General features: G+C 35.3%; 1 protein-coding gene across 1 annotated transcript; it reads left to right on the forward strand.

The window, feature by feature from the left end:
• Positions 1-16,593: 16,593 nt before the first annotated feature.
• Positions 16,594-18,349, forward strand: LOC125654699 (neuronal acetylcholine receptor subunit beta-3-like). The gene is made up of 2 exons (XM_048884724.2): positions 16,594-16,815; positions 17,399-18,349. Exons 1-2 carry the CDS (start codon positions 16,594-16,596, stop codon positions 18,347-18,349), a joined length of 1,173 nt encoding a protein of 390 aa, XP_048740681.1.
• The last annotated feature ends 4,725 nt before the right edge of the window (positions 18,350-23,074 follow it).

Consider the following 23,074-nt stretch of genomic DNA (forward strand, 5'->3'; position numbering starts at 1 on the left):
CCTTCACGTCTGAGTGCACGGGGTTATCTGCCCTTTGATTAGTTCCATAAAATGATTGTGATCATTGTGCCATTGAGTTAATTGTTTCGTTTACTGCTGTCATAAAACAACAAGTGAAGCTTTCTCCCCCAGTAAAAGTTTTCTGCTTCACAAAACAATTCACGTTATAGTGGGATGATTTAGACATTTTGTGTTATTTTCAGAAAATAAAGATACACGGTGCACACACAGCCAATTAAATATCACTTGAGTTCGAATTAAAGAGTACTTTAATTGTAAACTCGACCCCAAGCAATACAATTGTCTGTGGTTGCACACACACACACACACACACACACACACACACACACACACACACACACACACACACACACACACACACACACACACATATATATATATATATATATTACACACCATCAAATTCACGTTTCGTTTCGGCACAGTTTATTTTATCTGATATTAAGCATTCTAAGAGTTTTGGTTAATTTTAGAAGAGGAAACTTTCCCTTTGACCCATGTACGTGTACTTGCAGTACACAAGTCAAAATTATGTGATAAATGCGGAAAAATCGTTCACCTGTTATATATTGGGAAAAGGAATATACAAAGGCATATACACTTCTTCACAACATCAGGGACCTGGGGATACAAGTGGACTCCGGACCCCTGACGTTGTGAGGATGGGCCATATAATCTATACCACTATCATTCACACCCACTTGAGGCAAAATGCAAATGCATATAGATACTACTACAAGTAACGCACATCACGTGTATGCTCGCCATGTAAATGCATCGAATGCGGACGACGATTTACCTGGGTACGGACGAGAGATATACCTGTACTTGCACACTTGTGGATAATAGTATACGTAGAAGTGTTTATAAGTACACCAGAGAGAGAGAGAGAGAGAGAGAGAGAGAGAGAGAGAGAGAGAGAGAGAGAGAGAGAATATTGTTTAACGTCCCTCTCCAGAATATTTCATTCATATGGAGACGTCACCATAGCCGGTGAAGGGCTGCAAAATTTAGGCCTATGCTCGGCGCTTGTGGCCTTTGAGCAGGGAGGGATATTTATCGTGTCACACCTGCTGTGACACGGGACCCCGATTTTTGCGTCTCATCCAGTCGCCTCTTACGACAAACAAGGGGTACTGAGGACCTATTCTAACCCGAGACCCACTGGAGTGAAATAGAAAGAGTCATTGATCTTAACGAATGATATCATGGAAGTTATATCTCTGTTGCCCTTCAATACATGCAACTCTTAAATAAAGAACTTCTTTGTCTTTTATTTAGGACTGGGTTTTCCCCAATAAACACGGATGCTGCGATGTATATATGTGGAATATGTTATGTAATTTCAAATAATGGGCCACAGGGACAGATGCAGAAATTTTTGAAAGAAGGTTCTATCATTAATTTCAAAATGCGTTATTTTCATTTTTTTTTTTTTTTTTAGCAAAATGTTTTGACGAAAGGGAGAATTCCGACTTCCGGAACCCCCTCTGGATCCGCCACTGCGCTACCAGCATAAATAAACTAGTTTATCTTTCTTTCGAATGTAAGGTAAAAAAAAAAAATCATCATGCCTAACGCGCAAAGAAAGTGACTTTACGTGTATATTTATACTCTGTCTGAGATTAGGAAAAATTAAATAAATTTTTGTATTCAATATTTATGAATTTCTTGAACGATATACAACCACTTTATATTTAAAGAAAATATGTGTTGATAGATAATGGAATCTACGATCGTTGTACTATTTCATAAGAAGGGCAGCCACGTGTATAACGATTGCATGGTGTAGAATCGCAACCTATAGTAAGTTTCCCCTCATTTACATATACATATGTATAATATAAGGATTTCACAAAACAAATTGCATGAACGCCAAAGATTATTTCTCAACTTGTGTACGTATATAAGTTAAGAATTCATGTCAGCTTTAAAATCGATTCGAGAAATGCTTATCTATGAGGCGCCGTTTTGATATTTTTGAAGTATTTGCTGATATCAAAAAATCTTCTTTTTTTTTAAATATAAAAAAGTCTTTTTCTGATATCAAAATTCGAATACTTGATATTAAAAAAAAAATCATTTTCTGATATAAAAAAAAAATACACCAAATTTTCTGATATAAAAAAAAATATATTTTTAATATCAGAAATTCACATTCTTCATATCAAAAATATATCACAAAATATATTTTCTGATATCAGAAAATAAAAGAAAATGGCGAAAAATCTTTACATAGATAATGAATACTTCCTTGACCCGTAGAAAACTGTCTACAGTGCCCGATTTGCTTTCTAAAATTCGTTGATGTTTCAGATTCTTTGAAGATTTTTTTAACGATAGAAAGACTTTTAAATGAGTTTTTGATAATTCTGGACATATTCAAGTTCGGGTTGATCACTAGATAGGAATATCTGCGTTTTCCATTTTTGTTGAAGAAGCAACTGTCTATGATATCAAAATTAAGAAGTTAACAGTGGCGCTAGATAAGCCAGCGGTTAAGAATCAATTAATAAAGGACTTGATAATTAATGAAGAGTACACAGTGATCACACAAAACATATCATTTTACAGTAAAAGACTCCACGAATCCCAGAACAAAAGTGTAGTGCCAAGTAGTTTGTACTTTTAAAGTACATTGTGCGGTTTTAGCTTGGTCAAAGGAGATCATCCCCGATTATGAAAATAAACAATTATACAAATAAACGATTATACATACAAATAAATGTTAATCGGGTATTAAAGAGTGCACTTTGGTGGGTGTTATGGGTAAATAGCATGATTAAAAAAAAAAAACGAGAAACAATCGGATTAAACCACAGGTCCATAAGTTAAAACTACACACTTGCTCGAAGTGCAAGTTCGTGATTTTCAATATAAGATATATATATATATATATATATATATATATATATATATATAACACATCATTCAAGCATGTCTGGATTAAACTACATGATATGGACTAGATTATAACTTGAACAAATGCAGTTTTCTAAGATGATATTTATTTCGTATTTGTATGTTGCTCTCTATGACGTAGTTTTGATTTGAAACCCATTGTCTCTGAATTTTTAAAATGTACAGGGGAGGGGGTGCCTGGTGACGTACAGTTGTCAAATGACTGTACATAACAGTCACAGGGGCTAAGCCCGATTTGGGCCCGAACTCTATGATGCCATAAATATGATATCACAGAGTTCGGGCCCAAACGGGCTTAGCCCCTGTGATAACAGTGGTTGTTTTGATGCAAATATAAAACAAAATACCAACAATTAAGTCACATGACAAGCTGGGATACCGCTCTGGGATTTTTTTTTTTTTTTTTACGGGATTCGAATTTACTTACTTTTCGGAAAAAAATATTCTGGATCCGCGCAAAAATCTATACTCATAGATTAACAAATTTTGCCAATAAACTCAGAAACGCTTGCTCTAGAGTTGCTGCTTGCACCTTTAATATTGTTCCACATGTGAAGTGAAATCCGCATGCTATAATAGAAGCTCACTGGATCAGTATATATCGTGAATAGTCCGGGACTGTTCTGGGAAGTTTGAGCCATATAACTTTAAAGTTTTAACATTTTACTGAAATTAGGTTGTACATTACCCGACCATGTCCAAGAAATCAGGCCACTGTTTATAATATAGCAGTTTTTCTGTTTGTCATTCATTTAGTGCAATATGTTTTCTATTATTGCGTTTGACGAGAAGAAAGGATGTGTATTCATAATTTTGCCCTTAAATTGTCGCACTGGACAAAAACTACCATTATAAACACATTCGCAATACTGAGTTATAAATTTTGAAATTATGAACGACCGTTCATGTTGTCTTTGGTAAACTATTCGGCATGACGGATTACAATTGCATTCGTAAAATCATTATCAAATTTTCAATACGGAGAGAGATCATTTATGTTGAATAAGGAACATTTAATTTGGAGCTCCAAGTGACATCCTTATAACCTAGTTGTATTTACTGTATATGATATCAGTAAATATAACATATCTAATGCACTCAATTAGTAAAAAAAAATTCTTAAATTCATTTGAATTAAAGATATCGTTCATTCAATCCATGTTCCTCTCTGTTCTATTATTCAATAGTAAATTCCCTCGCTTGGCACGGGGTTTCATCTAGTATTTATGAATACATGTACGTGTTGGCCAACAATCAATCGGAATTTGAACTTGAATGAAATCTCAATGGCAGTAATTGTGGGATAATGTTGTATCTTCCTTATCTACACTATCGTAACATTGGGATGACGTCATGATGTATAGGTCTTGACGTATTTTCGCCCCGTGATTTTTTGTGGTTTTTTGTTGCCCTTTTACCCTTGTAAATGCATTCACTTCATTGTTAATTTTTTTTATGACATTACATCACACGATGATGAGTTTTCTAATGTTACATGTATTTGTTTGTTCATCATCAGTTGACAAGGTGTCGAGTTAGGGACCCGCAGATCCCGAGTTCAAATACTCCAAATGTTCAGACAACTTGGTTTTTCTTAAAAATCCAAAATTGTATACTCTCTGCCTTCTTGATATATGCACTAATTACGTATCATAATATCTTTCATAATTGATTTATTTCGCGTCGATTTAAAAAACGTTTTCAAGGTGTAGTGAGCCACCTTAAATTCACCTACTAACAACGAGGACGAAAGGGGCGAAAATAAGACCGGGGCGAACATTTGACTATACTAGTATACACTAACTTCCTCATCTATAATGTCTTAACGTTAGTATTGATTGATTGTATCTTGTTTAACGTCCCACTCGAGAATTTTTCACCCACATGAAGACCTTGACGTTAGTATATATACTAATGTCAAGGTCTTCATGTGAGTGAAAAATTCTAATTCCTTTACCTTTCATTGTCGTGAAGTTAATGTAACTTCCTCATGAATAATGTCATGTCATTAGTATAACTTCCTCATGAATAATGTCATGGCATTATTATAACTTCCTCATCAGTAATATCATGGCATTATTATAACTTCCTCATCAGTAATGTCATGGCATTAATATAACTTCCTCATCAGTATAACGTCATGGCATTATTATAACTTCCTCATCTGTAATGTCATGGCATTAATATAACTTCCTCATCAGTATAACGTCATGGCACTATTATAACTTCCTCATCAGTAATGTCATGACATTAATATAACTTCCTCATCAGTATAACGTCATGGCGTTATTATAACTTCCTCATCTGTAATGTCGTGTCATTAGTTTAACTTCATTATCTATACTGTAACACTGATATAATTTCCTAATTAACGTGGGAATCCGGGTTAGAATAGGTCCTCAGCACCCTTTGCTTGTCGTAAGAGGCGACTTACTGGGCAGATGAAACAGCAGAAACCGAGGTCCCGTGTCACAACAAGTGTGGCACGATAAAGATACCCCCACTCAATAGCCATAAGCGCCGAGCATAGGTCTACATTTTGCGGCCCTTCACCGGCAGTGGTGATGTCTCCATGTGCGTGAAATATTCTCCAGAGGGACGTTAAACAACATACAATCAACCAATCCTCTGTAACGTCTTGGCATTGGTGAGACATTGGTAACTTTGTGTTCTATAATGTTGATCGAGACATTGGTAACTTTGTTTTCTATAATGTTACGAATTTGGTACTTTACTTCTGCACGGTGTTGTGAATTTAAGATTTTACTTACTTGTAAGGGTGTGAAATATACAATGACATTGTCTTTATTTGCAATGTAGTGACATTGGTAACCTCCTTATATTCAATATTTGTTAGTTTGTCAGTTGTTAAGGCCTCATGTGTTAGTTTTTCTTTGTTGTTTTACGCTACATTAATTTTGTCAGTTATTTTTAGTTGTGTTTCGTCCCATTTGTTAGTTTGTAAGCTGTTTTACGCTCTGTATTTAGTTTGTAAGCTGTTTCATGCTCTATTTTCTGTTTGTAAGCTATTTCAGGCTCTATTTTCTGTTTGTAAGCTGTTTCATGCTCTTTTTTCTGTTTGTAAGCTGTTTCAGGCTCTATTTTCTGTTTGTAAGCTGTTTTATGCTCTATTTTCTGTTTGTAAGCTGTTTCAGGCTCTATTTTCTGTTTGTAAGCTGTTTTACACCCCATTGTTTAGATGTTTTATGCCCAATTAGAGAATCTTTTACAGTAGAAATGTTACAAACTTTACAACGCAACAGAAAGACCTGTAACTTTCACTATCATGCCTGTAGATGGCGCTCAGGGACTCTTTATCGTGCAGACACCTACCGGGACATCCCCGTCATATTCGAAAGACACGTGACTTTCACTTCTAACGCCAAGATCTAGGCAACGAAACAGTCACAATAGAGGCTGAACGTTTTACATCGAAAATATTTAAGAATTAGATAACTAAATTATTCATAAAAACCAAAAAGGCTGAAGTTGTTTTTATCTATAAGCATACCCATAAATATTTCAAAGAATGCTAAAGAACCAACGAGGAACACCTTTTTCGATGTAGTTGATTTGCGAATATCCCCATGCAAAGTGAAGATAACGAACAGTGATCAATCTCATAACTCCCACAAGCAATACAAAATAGATAGTTGGGCAAACACGGACCCCTGGACACCACCAGAGGTGGGATCAGGTGCCTAGGAGGAGTAAGCATGTGTATATTCAAAGTTCTTGATAATCCCTGGGGTGAGAGGCATGATTGCAATAGAGATCAAATTTTTACATAGCGATGCATAAAGAAAGAAATGTCCTTCCAAGATCAATCTGAGTACAATATATCGAGATGCACGAATTCTCCTGAAGTGTAGATTCAAAGTGATTCGAACCATATATCCAAGTCCTTGACAGACTCACATTTATAGTCGTGTGGATGGTCTACACAGAAGTTCATATAGGGTTGTAGATATCTGTATCTCAAGAGCCCCAGGTCTACCGTTAGTCTTATCAGTATAGAAGCAGCCTCGTGTAGTTTAGATTCATTTCTCTTCATTCCATGACCCCGAGGACAGCCCAACCTAGTTATAAAACGATTAACAGCTTGCATGTCTTAATCTGAATTATGATGCTCTCAGCTAGAATGGATGTAATGTGGAGATCTAAGGATGTGGTGATATTTCTGAATATTTACCGTTTACTGTAAAATTTTATGTAAATAATCATACACTACCCTGCGACTTTTACTTGTATAGTGGGACCCCATTGTAGGATGGAAAGGTGAATATTAGTGATCAATCTCATAATCTCTACAAAGAATACAAAATTAAGAGTAGGACAAACACGGATCCCTGGACATACCAGAGGTGCTATCATCTTATTAAGATAAAAATTTTGAGTCCCGTAACAGCATGATGACAAAACGGATAAATTTGAAAATCAAAAGGGGTCTTCCTCTTCCTAATCAAAGCATTACCTTTAAATTCTATAAAAATCTTCTCAATTTAATCTCAAATTATTGCATTCAACAGAAATTGTTATCATCTTCATTTTTCAAAAATATAAAGAAGATGTGTTTGTGAAACACAAATACCCCCGATAATGACCAATTCCAAAGATGGCCAAAGTCACAAGGACAAATATCTTGGTACCAGTAGCAATATCTTGTCGCAAGAAATGCCCAAATGCAAGGTGAAGATAACGAACAGTGATCAATCTCATAACTCCTACAAGCAATACAAAATAGATAGTTGGGCAAACACGGACCCTGGACACACCAGAGGTGGGATCAGGTGCCTAGGAGGAGTAAGCATCCCCTGTTGACCGGTCACACCCGCCGTGAGCCCCATATCCTGATCAGGTAAACGATCCAATATGAAAGCTCTAATATTTACCATTTAGTAGTTATGACCAATATCAAAGTTTGTAAAAGTAAGTCAAACTCCAAGGTCAACGTCGCAAGGTCAACAATACCAACGGGAAGGTCTTGTCACAAGGAATACTCATGTGAAATATCAAAGCCCTAGCATTTACTGTTCAAAAGTTATAAGCAAGGTTAAAGTTTCAGACAGAATGATAGACAATATGCCTAGGAGGAGTAACAATCCATGGTCGAATGGTCACACCCACCCTGAGCCCTTTATCTCGATCAGGTAAACGGAGTAATCCGTAGTCATAATCAAAGCGTAAAGAATGGCCCAACAACTGGTATGAAACCGATCGTTATAAGGACAATAGAATTTACAAAATGCTGATTTTAAACGAGACTGTTGAAACGCCAGTAACATTAAATTTTATGTCAGTAGCCTGTCTCGATTTAAAAAACTGATCATACACAGAACAAGATCTTGCGTATGGAATCAGTTTACATACATAAATACCATATGCAGATGATAAAGGAATATTTGTACATCAATATGAGAAATTGACAATGGAGAAGCTTAAGTCATCAAGTTAAATTGTTAGTTTGCCGTTAATATCTATGTGGTGTATATATCGTAATGCCGAGTTGACGATCACAGTAAGATACCTTTTTCGTCTCATGTAGAAGCTATTAGATAAATTCATCTGACCTGATCACCAAAGAGTACGACAATATTATCAATGAGGAACTCCCGCATCTTCAGAGTACATATACTTGTATGTAGAATCAGAATGATGATTATGTAACAAAGTAATGTTTTGGATGACTGATCACAAGATACGAGTTTCGTTTGAGGAAGTAGCTGTTTATGATGTCAATAAAGCCCAGTCTTAACTTTAATGAATGGACATGTAAACTGAAAAAAGTCATACGTTTTGGTGTTGTTGCTTTGGGTTCTAAAAATTCTGTGATTTCATTCAAATTCACTAAAAGTTTATCTTGCTTTTTCAGGATGATCCCTGCATGCATAAGGTGACTCATATTAACGTTTTAGCCAATGTACGTGTTATTAGCATGAGCCAAAAGATTCAATTAGTGTACCAATTTCTGTAGAGCGTGTTTCTTTTAATTGATTACCAAGCTCATTGTAAATTGCTGTGGATATTCTGTTCTACGACATGCAATGCATGCTCTTTAAAAACTTTAATTAGTGCTATTGAGTATCGAAAAAAATGCCTATTAGTAAGCCATTTAATTATTAACCATCTCTGGACGTTTTTCAACACGGGACATATAAATTTCTCATTGGAATGCAGCAATTTCAGCAGATGCTATGAAGGTGTCTTTCTCTTTTTATAATGTGCTTGGTGAAGGCTGCACCTTACATGATAAAGGATCTGTATGGCTGGACATTATATAACAAAGGATCTGTATGGCTGGACATTATATAACAAAGGATCTGTATGGCTGCACATTATATAACAAAGGATCTGTATGGCTGGACATTACATAACAAAAGCTCTGTATGACTGCACATTATATAACTTTTAGTTTGATCCTTGTTTGTTATTTTCACTTTTTCATGCATATACCAAAGGCTCAGTGAGACTGCATATATATCAAGCATTCTGTAAGGCTATACGTTGTATGATAAAGGTTCAGTGTGGCAATATAATAAAGGCATAGCAAAGGTTCTCAATTGCTATATGACAAAGGTTCTCAATTGCTATATGACAAAGGTTCTCACTTGCTATATGACAAAGGTTCGCAATTGCTATATGACAAAGGTTCTCACTTGCTATATGACAAAGGTTCTCAATTGCTATATGACAAAGGTTCTCAATTGATATATGACAAAGGTTCTCAATTGCTATATGACAAAGGTTCTCACTTGCTATATGACAAAGGTTCTGAATTGTTATATGACAAAGGTTCTCAATTGCTATATTACAAAGGTTCTCAATTGCTATATGACAGAGGTTCTCAATATTGCTATATGACGAAGGTTCTCTGGACTGCGCATCATCTAGCGAAGTTTGCCTGTGGCTTCCACACTGTGCGTCCTTCTGTCACTGTGTCAACCACTGTGAAATGCTGAACATTATGGTGCCTTTTATTTCAAAACATCCCATACATAGATGTAAATACCTGTTGAATCCCACCGCGGTGCTTGAAACAGAAAACGATAGACAACTCTTGCAGATATAGAATCTACAATTTGCCAAAACTTTATAGCTGATGTCATATTTTTTGGCACAAACGACTGCAGATTATTGTTCAGATGCTATGAAGATTTACAGCATTTTTAGAATGGAAGATGTTCATGTCTTTGGCAGTATTCGTTAAGCCGTTCTTTACACTCTAATTGTGTCTTCAGAGTACTCCGTTTACCTGATCAAGATAGAGGGCTCACGGCGGGTTTGACCGATCGACAGGGGATTCTTACTTCTCCTAGGCATCTGATCCCACCTCTGGTATGTCAAGAATACCCTACTCTTCATTTTCTCTTCTTTATATGAGTTACATGTAATAAATGGACCATTTTTCGTTATCGGCATCTTTTGATTCCTTTAAGGAAAACGTTTTCTATTTATTACTATCCAGAAAACGTTTTCTATTTATTACTATCCAACTATCTATTTTGTATTGCTTGTAGGAGTTATGAGATTGATCACTGTTCGTTATCTTCACCTTGCATCCAGAAAACGTTGTCTATTTAATACTATCCAGAAAACGCTCTTACTTGTTGAATCATATCACCATTTATCATCAAGGAAAATCTACCAAGAAATTTATTATAGCTAACATTGGAACGTAAATTAGTTGTGTGTAATTTTCTTCAACCAAACATAGCCTTTCTGTTGTTATTAATGTCTATAAAAAAAAGGGGGGGGGGACAAGAAAAAATAATTTCAATTCTAGAAACGTCAAATTTCTAATTTAAATTCCATCACGGAGAGCGATGTTCAACTACTATTAATGACCTAATTATGGCTTCAAAGAGTATCAACTTCACGTAGTCTAGGCATTATATGTGTGGTTTAGACCTGTATCAATTATACATAAAATACAATTTCTAAAAGGTGTGAAGTGCATCAACGATGCATGCAAAGAGTGTTTTAACATCCAACATCAAAACCAATTAACCACCTCACAGTAAACATGAACCTTTGAGATCCTGGTATCATCAAGATGTTTACTGACAAGAGGTCTTCATTAGGATACACTTCGTATGTTCTGTTATCTGTAAAATTAATATCAGTGAAAAAACTGAAAATAAAGAACATTGATCAACGAAAAAATGATGATAACGAACAGTGATCAATGAAAAAGTGAAGATAAAGAAATTCAATGTAATTCTAATACGAAAAACAAAATGAGTGATGGTTTCAATGTCGAAGTTTTCAAATTCGTTTGGAAAGACTTGGATGATTGTTTTGTTGGGATGATTTTCAGGTGAATTGTCTGAAACACAAAGACAAGGATTATCAGAAGGGGATAAACCTAGGGAGTATTTCAAAATTGGCGTCTTGTTTCCCTTTTAAATGTATCTTATAAATTTTGTAAAACAAAAACATCTCTAATCCAATTCAATAAATTATTCGGTTTAATTTCTTATATGTGATAACCACTAATAATACATGATCATGTTTTTTTTTTCTATTCCAAAGTTTTGGAAGTTCATTACAGAGTGTTGAAATTTGAAAACAATTCTTGTCATACGTCCATGTACGGACATTACGAATTTCCAAGATATTTGAATGTCTAAAATCATATGTAGTTTGTAAAAAAAAAAATTAACAGTATCTCCTAAAATGTCTAGCGGTAATCCATATAAAATGTTAAGTAGCAGTCCAGGTAAGAATCACGCAGAAGGTGGCACACTGATAATCTTGGATTTTCCTGAAACTTTCCATAACTCTTCATAATAATGACATATGAAGACATGCAGAGTAAAAACATTGTGCATCAATGGTTGTTATGGAAATCGAAGCATTTGTTTTTCCATAGCAACCACTGTATTTGGTTTTGTAAAGTGCAGAAATACATACTTCTTCAAAAAGTTTCTGTGACCCTACTTCGCATCCTGTGTATACACAAACATGAAAGGTGAAGATAACGAACAGTGATCAATCTCATAACTCCTATAAGCAATACAAAACAGAGAGTTGGGCAAACACGGGCCCCTGGATTAACCAGAGGTGCATGAGATCAGGTGCCTAGGAGGAGTAAGCATCCCATGTCGACCTTTCACACCCGACGTGAGCCCTATATCTTGATCAGGTAGACGGAGTTATCCATAATCAAGATCAGTGTGCCAAGAACGGCCTAACAACATAGTTTGTTAGCAACGCATACTAAGGCATCATAGCTACAATCATACTTCTCATAAATTCAACTTAATACTTTTTCTGGGATCTTTTGCATATTTTCAGTATTGGTTTTGATACAAAAGTGCCAAAACATAGGACAAAAGTTCAAATTTGACAGCATGAAAATATGGAAAATTGGAAATTGGATACTTTAAACAAAAATCTTGATAGTCTTTTCTAAACATTTGTTTGTTACGAGGGTTTCCTGCATAATGTTTTATATGCTTGGCAAAACTTTAATTTATGATCAATAATTCAACAGTTTCTTCTCATGTCATCTGAGCCTCCCCAAACGTGAAAACTATTTTTTTTATTGACTACTTTCTTTCCCAAAGCTAATATTCACAATTACTTGAGTTTGCCTGTATACAGTTTACTGTGGACCAATTTACAAGAATCAATCTTTCTTGCTTCAAAGTGTTAATGAGAATATCAAAATTTTCCTGAGAGTGAGATAAAGCATTGTCACCAGCATAGTTGTATAAGACTGGTGTTTTTAATGAGATGAAAAATGCTGTTTAAAATACATTAAAAAGAAAAAGTTGAAAAGATTAAAAAAGTTCGAAAAGGTTAAAACGCGATGTTACTAAATTGCGCCTCCAGATTAATTTGATTCACCTTGTAATGTGACACACTATTTTCTATTTGGGAGGTTATTGTATTGTATATTGTTTAACGAGAGAGAGAGAGAGAGAGAGAGAGAGAGAGAGAGAGAGAGAGAAAGAATATTGTTTAACGTCCCTCTCCAGAATATTTCATTCATATGGAGACGTCACCATTGTCTGTGAAGGGCTGCACAATTTAGGCCTATGCTCGACGCTTACGGCCATTGAGCAGTGAGGGATCTTTATCGTGCCACACCTGGTGGGACACGAGGCCTCGTGTTTTTTTTCGGTCTAACCCGAAGGACCGCCCCATTTAGTCACCTATTAAGACAAGCAAGGGCTTATTCTAACCCGGGTTCCCACGGGATTATTTCACCAGTTGAATTGCATATTATCCTGCAGTTTTACCTGGTGAGATATCGTATGGTAAACAATCAAATGTCTAATCAGATAGATTCATTGAAATTGCTGAAAATATGTTTTATCTACTGGTTTCTTCCAATCCTCAAGAAGCCTAAGCAGAGTTGTTTGACAGCCATGTTCCTTTCTAAATGCACACAGGTAATTATTGAAAATATTCTCGAAATAAAATAGAAAGCTAATTGGACATGGTCCTTCTTTTGACATTTGAGGCAATACGCTAACTGATTCACTGTATTTCTTACTTATGAGTAATTGCTTTGAAAAGAGGTGAATTTTGGACATTTTTTTTGGATGGTCAGATAAGAAACCAATAAACAAAGTCATAATTATCAATCCCGAGAAGATCTGGCCTGGAGTTCTGGAAGAAAACGTATGTCAAAACTTGGACTCAAGTCCAAGATTTTACTCAAATTTTAACTGCTCAAATAAAACAAAACTTCAAAATTGAGTTTGATATTTTTTCGAGAAATCCAGGCCTGACGACGTATTAGTGGTGCTCCTAGTTTTATTGTAATTTAGCTGAAATTATCGTCAGTTCCAGTAGCTTTATTCAGTGAAAACTTGTTTAACATTTTACCAACTTCATTTGGATTTGTCGCTAGAGAATCAAACGACAAAAGAATGTTCTTGATTTTCTTGTATAGCCGTAATGCTTTGATGCATATCTGGATCGAAAACAACACCCTTAGGGGCGAGGTCAAAAGTTCAATGTCTGACAAAAAACTAAATTCATATAGTTTTCACCAAGACCCCGTCACCCCTTTGAAACTAAATATGATAAATGTTGAAACCAATGGATTAAAAAGTAAAACCATACGAGTATAAATGACGCTCTGTATGTCTTTTGTACTGTTTATTCACAAATGAAAGTGAACATTAAAACTATTTTAAAAATGTTCATTAAATTGGAATATCATTATGTGGTTTTTAACAGTCATTTGTCTAGCTTTCCTCTTTTTCCACTAACGTGTTATCGATATCGGATGACAGAAACTTATGGGATATTTTATCACCCCTCCCCCTAACTATTTGAATTTAGATTTTTATCCGACATCGATCTTTTGATCTCGATCGCCCCTTACCAATTTCATCTGCCACACTGACATAAAAGCTATTTGACATGCCTGAAACATCTTCGTCCGAGTTTTTCAGCTCATCGTTTCTGCTGAAATAATACTCGAATATTTGCTCTTGTTTATCTTTGACAGAAAAAGGTTTTATAGTTGACCAAACATATGCTGATTTATATCTACCAACACAATTACATTATGTTTTTAATTATAATTAATTAATTGATTGATCAACAAATTTAATAAAAGAATAGTAAAAAAAACCCCAAATCTTGTTTAACAGATAATCTCTTCCCAGTACTGACTAAATTTCTTCGTTTTCTATATTTCTCCCATGTTGTTTCAGATGAGTACTTGTCATGTTTTGAACTTATATATGTGACATAATTTGTGTAAAGTGTGTCAATTCGCTATTCATGTATAGAGCATCCTTTTCTCTGGTATGCCTAGTTCTTAAAGATGCATGATGATATGCCTTTTCAATAAAATATTTTTAAAAAGTTTCATATATATCATTACCCTGTTTTCTGTCAATATCTTGGTATGGACTGAAGACTTTGTTTATGTTCTCTAGATGCCTTGAGCTATATCAAAATGCTTTTGCTTCGATTTGTTGCGGGATTTAATAGTAAAGTCTATGCAATGATGACTGTCACTAACACAATAAGGTGAAGGTAGAACGGTGACCAATCTCATACCTTTAATAAAGGTGAAGATAACGAACAGTGATCAATCTCATACCTCCTATAAAGGTGAAGATAACGAACAGTGATCAATGTCATGACTCCTATAAAGGTGAAGATAACGAACAGTGATCAATCTCATAACTCCTATAAATGTGAATATAACGAACAGTGATCAATCTCATACCTCCTATAAAGATGAATATAACGAACAGTGATCAATCTCATAACTCCTATAAAGATGAATATAACGAACAGTGATCAATCTCATAACTCCTATAAAGATGAATATAACGAACAGTGATCAATCTCATAACTCCTATAAAGGTGAAGATAACGAACAGTGATCAATGTCATGACTCCTATAAAGGTGAAGATAACGAACAGTGATCAATCTCATAACTCCTATAAATGTGAATATAACGAACAGTGATCAATCTCATACCTCCTATAAAGATGAATATAACGAACAGTGATCAATATCATAACTCCTATAAAGATGAATATAACGAACAGTGATCAATCTCATAACTCCTATAAAGGATATAAAATTAAGGCTAGGGCAGACACAGACCTCTGAACATACCATAGGTGGGATCAGGTGACTAGGAGGAATAAGCATCCCCTGTCGACCGACCATGCCCGCCATGAGCCGTATTTCTCGATCGGGTAAACGGAGCAATCCGTATTGAAAATTCAATGTGAAAAGAACGGCGTCAATTGGTATGAAATATGCCAGACAGCATTTTATCCAAATGTTGTTGTAAATTAGATCGTTATAATGACCACAACATTTGAGAAATGCCGACTTTATACGAGACGGTAGATAGAACCTCGGAAAGTTCAACTTATTTGTCAGTAACCTCCCTCATGTTGTGTGAATTCAAGATTGGTTACGTCGTGACCTTATGGCGCTAGGTCAGGGGAAACTTGGGGTCAAACATTTTCATGGAAATGAAGATTGAAAAAAAAGCTCTTGAAAATTACATCAGCTTAACAACAGCAGGATCGATGTGACGCAGATGAGGGATGTGGCGTTTTGTCTAGGAATTGGAATGTGAAATAAATAGTGCTTTACACATTATATACGGTTACACACGCTTACAGAATAATTTATGTTTTGAATATATGATTGATCTACTGAACTCTGATATCTACCATGTAATTTGAATCATTTTCGAAACCAATGGGAAGTGTCTAATGTCATTTAAAGCATGAATATTCAAAGTCAACTATTCTGGAACATCCTTCTTTAACAAGTTAATCCATTGACAGAAACCTATAATAATAATCTCTGGCAGCGAAATCCTTAGTCTGACATTGCAAGGTCGTGAAATCTACTGCTGGAGATTGCAAGGTTGTCAAACTATTGCACGGCATTGCTAGGCAGTGAAATATTTGCTGGATATTGCAAGGTTGTGAAATATTTGCTGGACATTGCAAGGTTGTGAAATCTTTGCGTGGCTTTGCAAGGTTGTGAAATCTTTGCTGGACTTAGCAAGGTTTTAAAATATTTGCTGGATATTGATAGGTGAAGAAATGTTTTGCTGGAAATTGCAAGCTGTTCTGATGTTTTTTGTGACTGTAGAAGGAGAACATCTTTCGTTTATTCCGGCAGACGATTATTCATATCTAATGAACTTACTTTTACATGGTTATTCTAAAAAGATCCGTCCAGTTCTTGACCAGTCGAAGAGTGTAGACATGGCGGTCAGTCTGTGGATATCCAGCATCAATGACGTCATTGTTGTTGAACAGAAGATGGTTGTCTCTGCTTACGTGCAGGTCACGTGGAGAGATGAAAGGTTATCATGGAATGCCACGCAATGGGGAATACACACAATGCAATTTATCCAGGTATTGCAGCTTGATAAAAAGACAACGTTTGTCTCATGCGAGTGTATATGGTAGATTTATGGTATTGTGGTTTCCTAACCTTTTGTTGAACCACAAATCGTGTAATCATCGAAGTTCAATTTGTTGATTTTTGCGAATTCAAGACTTGATGAAACCAGTTTTTTGAATTCGTAACTCTGGCTCTACAAGGCTTTGTCATTCTCTATCCCATATTTTGTAACAACTTGCGGAAAAAGGAATAATCTTTTTTCAGATTAATGAAGGCAATAAATATAAAAAATGTTTCCCAATATTTACCATGAAGGATCAAATCTAAATGATTTTAAAAAACTCACCTCAAATGCGCTATAGCAGTCAATAGCTAGTTGATAGATGTGAAACGATATTCAAAAGCATATCACAGGGGGAAATGATGCAAGTTGACACGTGACTATGGAATGAAAGCATGTGGTTAAGAGGTCCACTTAGAATAAAAAATCGTGGTATGTGTTGTCCATGGCCAATGACCATAATAAATAATAAGTAGGACGCTATTAGTAGAACATTATCTATCAATGCTATGGGAACCATTTTATATTTTCAGGGAGATCTCTGGATACCAGATTTGGTTTTGATGAACGGCTTCAAAACCATGCAGCCTCTGGGCGGTGATTCGTATTTTCTTTCCGTAACAAGTAATGGTGAAATAGTCTGGGACCCATTCATGGTGTTCGAATCGAAATGTGACATCGACGTGTCCTATTTTCCTTTCGATAAACAGACATGCAGCATTATCTTTGGAACCTGGAGTTATGGTAGAAATGAAGTATTTCTCTACGTTCCACCAAACACCAAAGTAGAGTTTCGTGAAGTTGTGGAAAATAGTATATGGGAAGTGACTTCAGCAGATGCAACCTTTGACCCTGTATCCAATAATAATGCCGTTACTTTCATCATACATTTACGACGCAAACCACTGCATTACTTTCTAAACATGATTTTACCCATTGTGTGTTTGGGTGTCCTAAATGGTTTTGTATTCATCATTCCCGCTGATGCTGGAGAGAAAATGGGTTACACAGTGAGCATATTTCTGTCGTTTATAGTGTTTCTTACCATGATAAGGGATGAACTTCCGGTCAACTCTGGCAATGTCTCCATAATGAGTATTTACGTAATGATACAGATAGGACTTAGCATGCTGGTTATTTTTATAACATCATTACAACTGCGATTACATCACAGAAAGCCAGAGAGGGAAATAGGTCAATTCTGTCGCTCGCTGGTCAGACTTGAGAGGCGTCTTCAATGCGTGGATAAAGGTCCCCGTTCTGGCTGCTGTAAGAGACGTGTTCATACAATACAGATCGCATCTGAAGGAACGTCGGCTACCTCTCTGGAAAATGATATCTCAAGTAAAGCAGAGGAAGTTGTGGAATGGATGGACGTCTCCTCCGCTATAGATTTCCTTTCGTTCTGGTTTCTAGTGTTTACAGAAGTGGTTGTCTCTATCGGCATGTTTTCTTACTCTATCTCACAGTGGCGTAGTTCTTGAATGAGGCGAAGAAGTTAACTAGCGTTACATATCCGATTTCTTTCAACAGATATGCTAGGATTAAATATGTATCCTTATGAAAGACACTTCAGTAAAAAGATGGCAATAGAGGTGAAATATGAAAATATATGACAATTTATAATGAAGATATTGTATGTGTACTTAATTCAGCGTATTTGAAATGTGGTGCAATCGAAACAGGTGCACTATTTGCTGCATTCATTATTCGCACTGCGTTAATGATTGGTAAAACATGAGTAGAGATTTCCATATTTTAGAAGAATCATTCTGCGTTATCAAAGCCGGGAAGATTTGAATCCTGATAAAATATAAATACAGACATTTGTAAATTTGTAAAATGAATATAAAATTGTTCACTGTCAGATTGAAAATGAAGATTAATCATTGTCAAGATAAGGAAGAATTCAAACTGTCGGACGTCTCCATTTTGTATTTTTAAATTAAATAGGCTATGTATTGGAATTTTAACGTGTTTACCGTGAAATGACTAAAATTCGTGGGGTTCATACCCACCAAAATAGAAATTACACTGTGCAAGGAACAAAGTAATTTATTAGTAACTATACTGTACAAAGAACAAAGTAATCTAACAGTAATTACACTGTACAAAGAACAAAGTAATCTAACAGTAATTACACTGTACAAAGAACAAAGTAATCTAACAGTAATTACACTGTACAAAGAACAAAGTAATCTAACAGTAATTACACTGTACAAAGAACAAAGTAATCTAACAGTAATTACACTGTACAAAGAACAAAGTAATCTAACAGTAATTACACTGTACAAAGAACAAAGTAATCTAACAGTAATTACACTGTACAAAGAACAAAGTAATCTAACAGTAATTACACTGTACAAAGAACAAAGTAATCTAACAGTAATTACACTGTACAAAGAACAAAGTAATCTAACAGTAATTACACTGTACAAAGAACAAAGTAATCTAACAGTAATTACACTGTACAAAGAACAAAGTAATCTAACAGTAATTACACTGTACAAAGAACAAAGTAATCTAACAGTAATTACACTGTACAAAGAACAAAGTAATCTAACAGTAATTACACTGTACAAAGAACAAAGTAATCTAACAGTAATTACACTGTACAAAGAACAAAGTAATTCATAGTAACTACATTGTACAAAGAATAAAGCAATTTAATAGTAACTATACTGTAGAAAGAACAAGGTAATTTAATGATAATTACACTGTAGAAAGAACAAAGTAATTCAATACTAACTATACTGAAAAAAGAACAAAGTAATTCATAGTAACTACATTGTACAAAGAACAAAGCAATTTAACAGTAACTACACCGTACAAAGAACAAAGTAATTTGATAGTAACTATAGTGAAGAAAGTAATTCATGAATGTTGTATCAACACGATCTTCGTTGTTTGAAAATGTAAATGAATTTTTCGTGCTTGTTAAAAAGAAAACCAAAATTTAATGCAGTTTTTGACTATTCATCTTTCTCATATAATGAATGTTTATGATATGTTGTATTTGCTACATGTTTTATTGCATTAAACGTAATTCAGATCTCTGATCTTGCATTGGATGACCTGCGATTTGAACACCAATGCTGATAAGTAGGATATCCATTAACCACGTATCCTTAATACTCACTAAGGCTAGAGTCGACTCATTTCTCGTATCACTTATTTATACAATGCTTATTTACTCTTCAATAAAGACAACATTTAACCAAATTCCACGTAGCTATTTATGTTCTTCAGACATCAAAGTACAGAAAGTATTCCTGGGAACGCAACTTTCTTTACAGACTGATTTTGAATACGGTATACTCCGTTTACTTGATCAAAATATATGTCTCACGGCGGGTGTGAACGGTCAACAGGGGAAGGTTACTCATCCTAGGCACCTGATCCCACCTCTGATATGTCCAGGGCTCTGTAATTGCTAAACTTTTAATTTTTTATCCCTTATAGGAGTTATAAGATTAATAACTGTTCTTTATCTTCCGTTTTCAAAGATTTAAGGTTGTGCCGCCATCAAACAGCTTATTAATATTAATGACCCAAAGTAGAAATATTCCATCAATTTCCTTTTACTAGCAATGCAAGGTGAAGATAACGAACAGTGATCAATCTCTTAACTCCTACAAGCAATACAAAATAGATAGTTGGGAAAACACGGACCCCTGGACACACCAGAGGTGGGATCAGGTGCCTAGGAGGAGTAAGCATCCCCTGTTGACCGGTCACACCCGCCGTGAGCCCCATATCCTGATCAGGTAAACGGAGTTATCCGCAGTCAACTTCAGTGTGCCAAGAACGGCTTAACAATCGGTATGAAACACGCCAGACAGCATTTGACCCAATGCGAGGTTGTATTGACGAACTAGATCGTTATAACGACCACAGAATTTGCGAAATGCTGACTTCAATCGAGACTGTTGAAATCCCTGTACCATCAACTTGTTTGTCAGTAGCTTACCTGGATTTAAAAACTGACTATACCCAGAACAAGCTCTTGCATATCTAATCAGTTGAGATATATAAACACCATATGCAGGTGATAATGGAATATTGCTACATAAATGTGCAATATAAATAAATGCTATCTATAATGGAATTTAATAAATAATCAGGGAAAGTGTATATGCTGTCAACTTGTTAAAAAAGTTAGCCATAGATGAACAGAAATATTTAAAAAATACATAGAAATTGGTTAAAATAACTAAATCTTAGTTTCAACAGATTAAAAAAGATGTTATTTCACGAATGTATGTAAATCCATTGTGGTGATCAAGGATATTATAGTATAACAAACATACAATAAAATAAATACCAGCATAGGATTTATTATCCTTGCTAACATGTATATAGATAATTCATTTATAACAATATCAACTTTTTCAGCACGAAGTAGTCAATCATTCTTGATATACTCAGTGAATAGAGTATCCCCGCAAATGACACATTTCTCTCATGATTTCAGGTCAACTGAATAAAGATTAACAAAACCTATGAGGTAAGATAAGGGTAGTGCTACCTTAAGTTATTTTCACTAAATCTGCGCAGTTATCATTGGTTGATGTTTTTAAATATTCATTTACTTTGAATATGCAGATACCCAGTTGTGTTTGTGGTTTTCTTAATCTTCTACCTTTCTCATCAGCAATGAATTCGTCCATATGGTGCCTAGTGTGCAAGTTAGAATAACGACTGCCGTTTTATAATGCTCATGGAAATTAAAACTGAAGTTTAAATTTACATATAGTTGAACTCGCAAAAGGTGAAGATAACAAACAACTATCAATCTCATGAATCCTACAGAGAATACATAAATAAATTCATATTTAAAGGTAGGGCAAACACATTCCACTCGGCATTCAAAAAGTGGAAACAGGTGTCTAGTAGGAGTACAAATCCCCTGTTGACGGTTACAATCTTCATCAGGTAAGCGTAGTCGACATGAGTATGTAAAGAACGGCCTGAGAGTGTATTGAGACACACCAGATATCGTTTAAATGAATGAGAGTGCATTTGTTAACAGTATCACTACATCGGCTACAGAATTTGCAAAATGTGTAATTTAAATGAGACTGTTGAAACCCCCTGTGTTCTTTCAAAACTGATCATCTAGACTATATGCTCCCGCAAGACAAGTTACAGTCAACAAGAGGCCCATGGGCCACATCGCTCACCTGGGTCACCTTGGCCCATATTTCAAGATTTTCCCTATATATTCGCATGTAAAACTTTGTTCCCCTATTGTGGCCCCATCCTACCCCCAGGGGGACATGATTTTAACAAACTTGAATCTGACTATGTCAGGAAGATTTCATTTAAATGTAAACTTCTATGGCCCAGTGATTCTTCAGAAGATTTTGAATGATTTTCCCTATATATTTGTATTCAAAACTTTGATCCCCTATTGCGGTCCCATCCTAACCCCAGGGCCATGCTTTTAACAAACTTGAATCTGTACTATGTCAGGAAGCTTTCATGTAAATTTGTACTTTCCTAGCCCAGTTGTTCTTGAGAAGATTTTTAAAGATTTTCTCTATATATTTGCATGTAAAACTTTGATCCCCTACAGTGGCCCCATCCTACCCTCTGGGGTATGATTTGAACAAACTTGAATCTGCTCAATCTCAGGAAGCTTTCATGAAAATTTCAACTTTTTTGGCCCAGTGGTTCTTGAGAAGATTTTTAAATAACCCCACCTTATTTTTGTGATTATCTCCCCTTTGAAGGGGACATGGCCCTTCATTTGAACAAACTTAAATCACATTCACTCAACGATGATTTGTACCAAATTTGATTGAAATTGGCCCAGTGGTTCTGGTGAAGATGAAAATATGAAAAGTCTAAGGACAGACAGACAAAAGGAGATAAGAATAGTCCACTTGAGCTTTCAGCTCAGGTGAGGTAAAAATGGGGTACAGGTCCCCTATCCACCCCTGATTCAATGTGCCTGAATTGTTATCAATTATTCTCAGATGAGAATTTCGTAAATTGTTAATTCTTCCGTATATTACATAAAATAAGTTCAAACCAAAGTGGATTGAAATCATTTTCTCAGACCATCGACGATGGAGTAGTCCACTCTCAGTTGTGCATTGTGACATCAAATGTTTTGACTTTAAAGAATGAAACCATGAATATATATATATATATATATATATATATATATATATATATTGGGATAAATCTCCGATATAATCTTC

This window comes from Ostrea edulis, chromosome 7 (assembly GCF_947568905.1).
Source record: "Ostrea edulis chromosome 7, xbOstEdul1.1, whole genome shotgun sequence".
Taxonomy (NCBI): domain Eukaryota; kingdom Metazoa; phylum Mollusca; class Bivalvia; order Ostreida; family Ostreidae; genus Ostrea; species Ostrea edulis.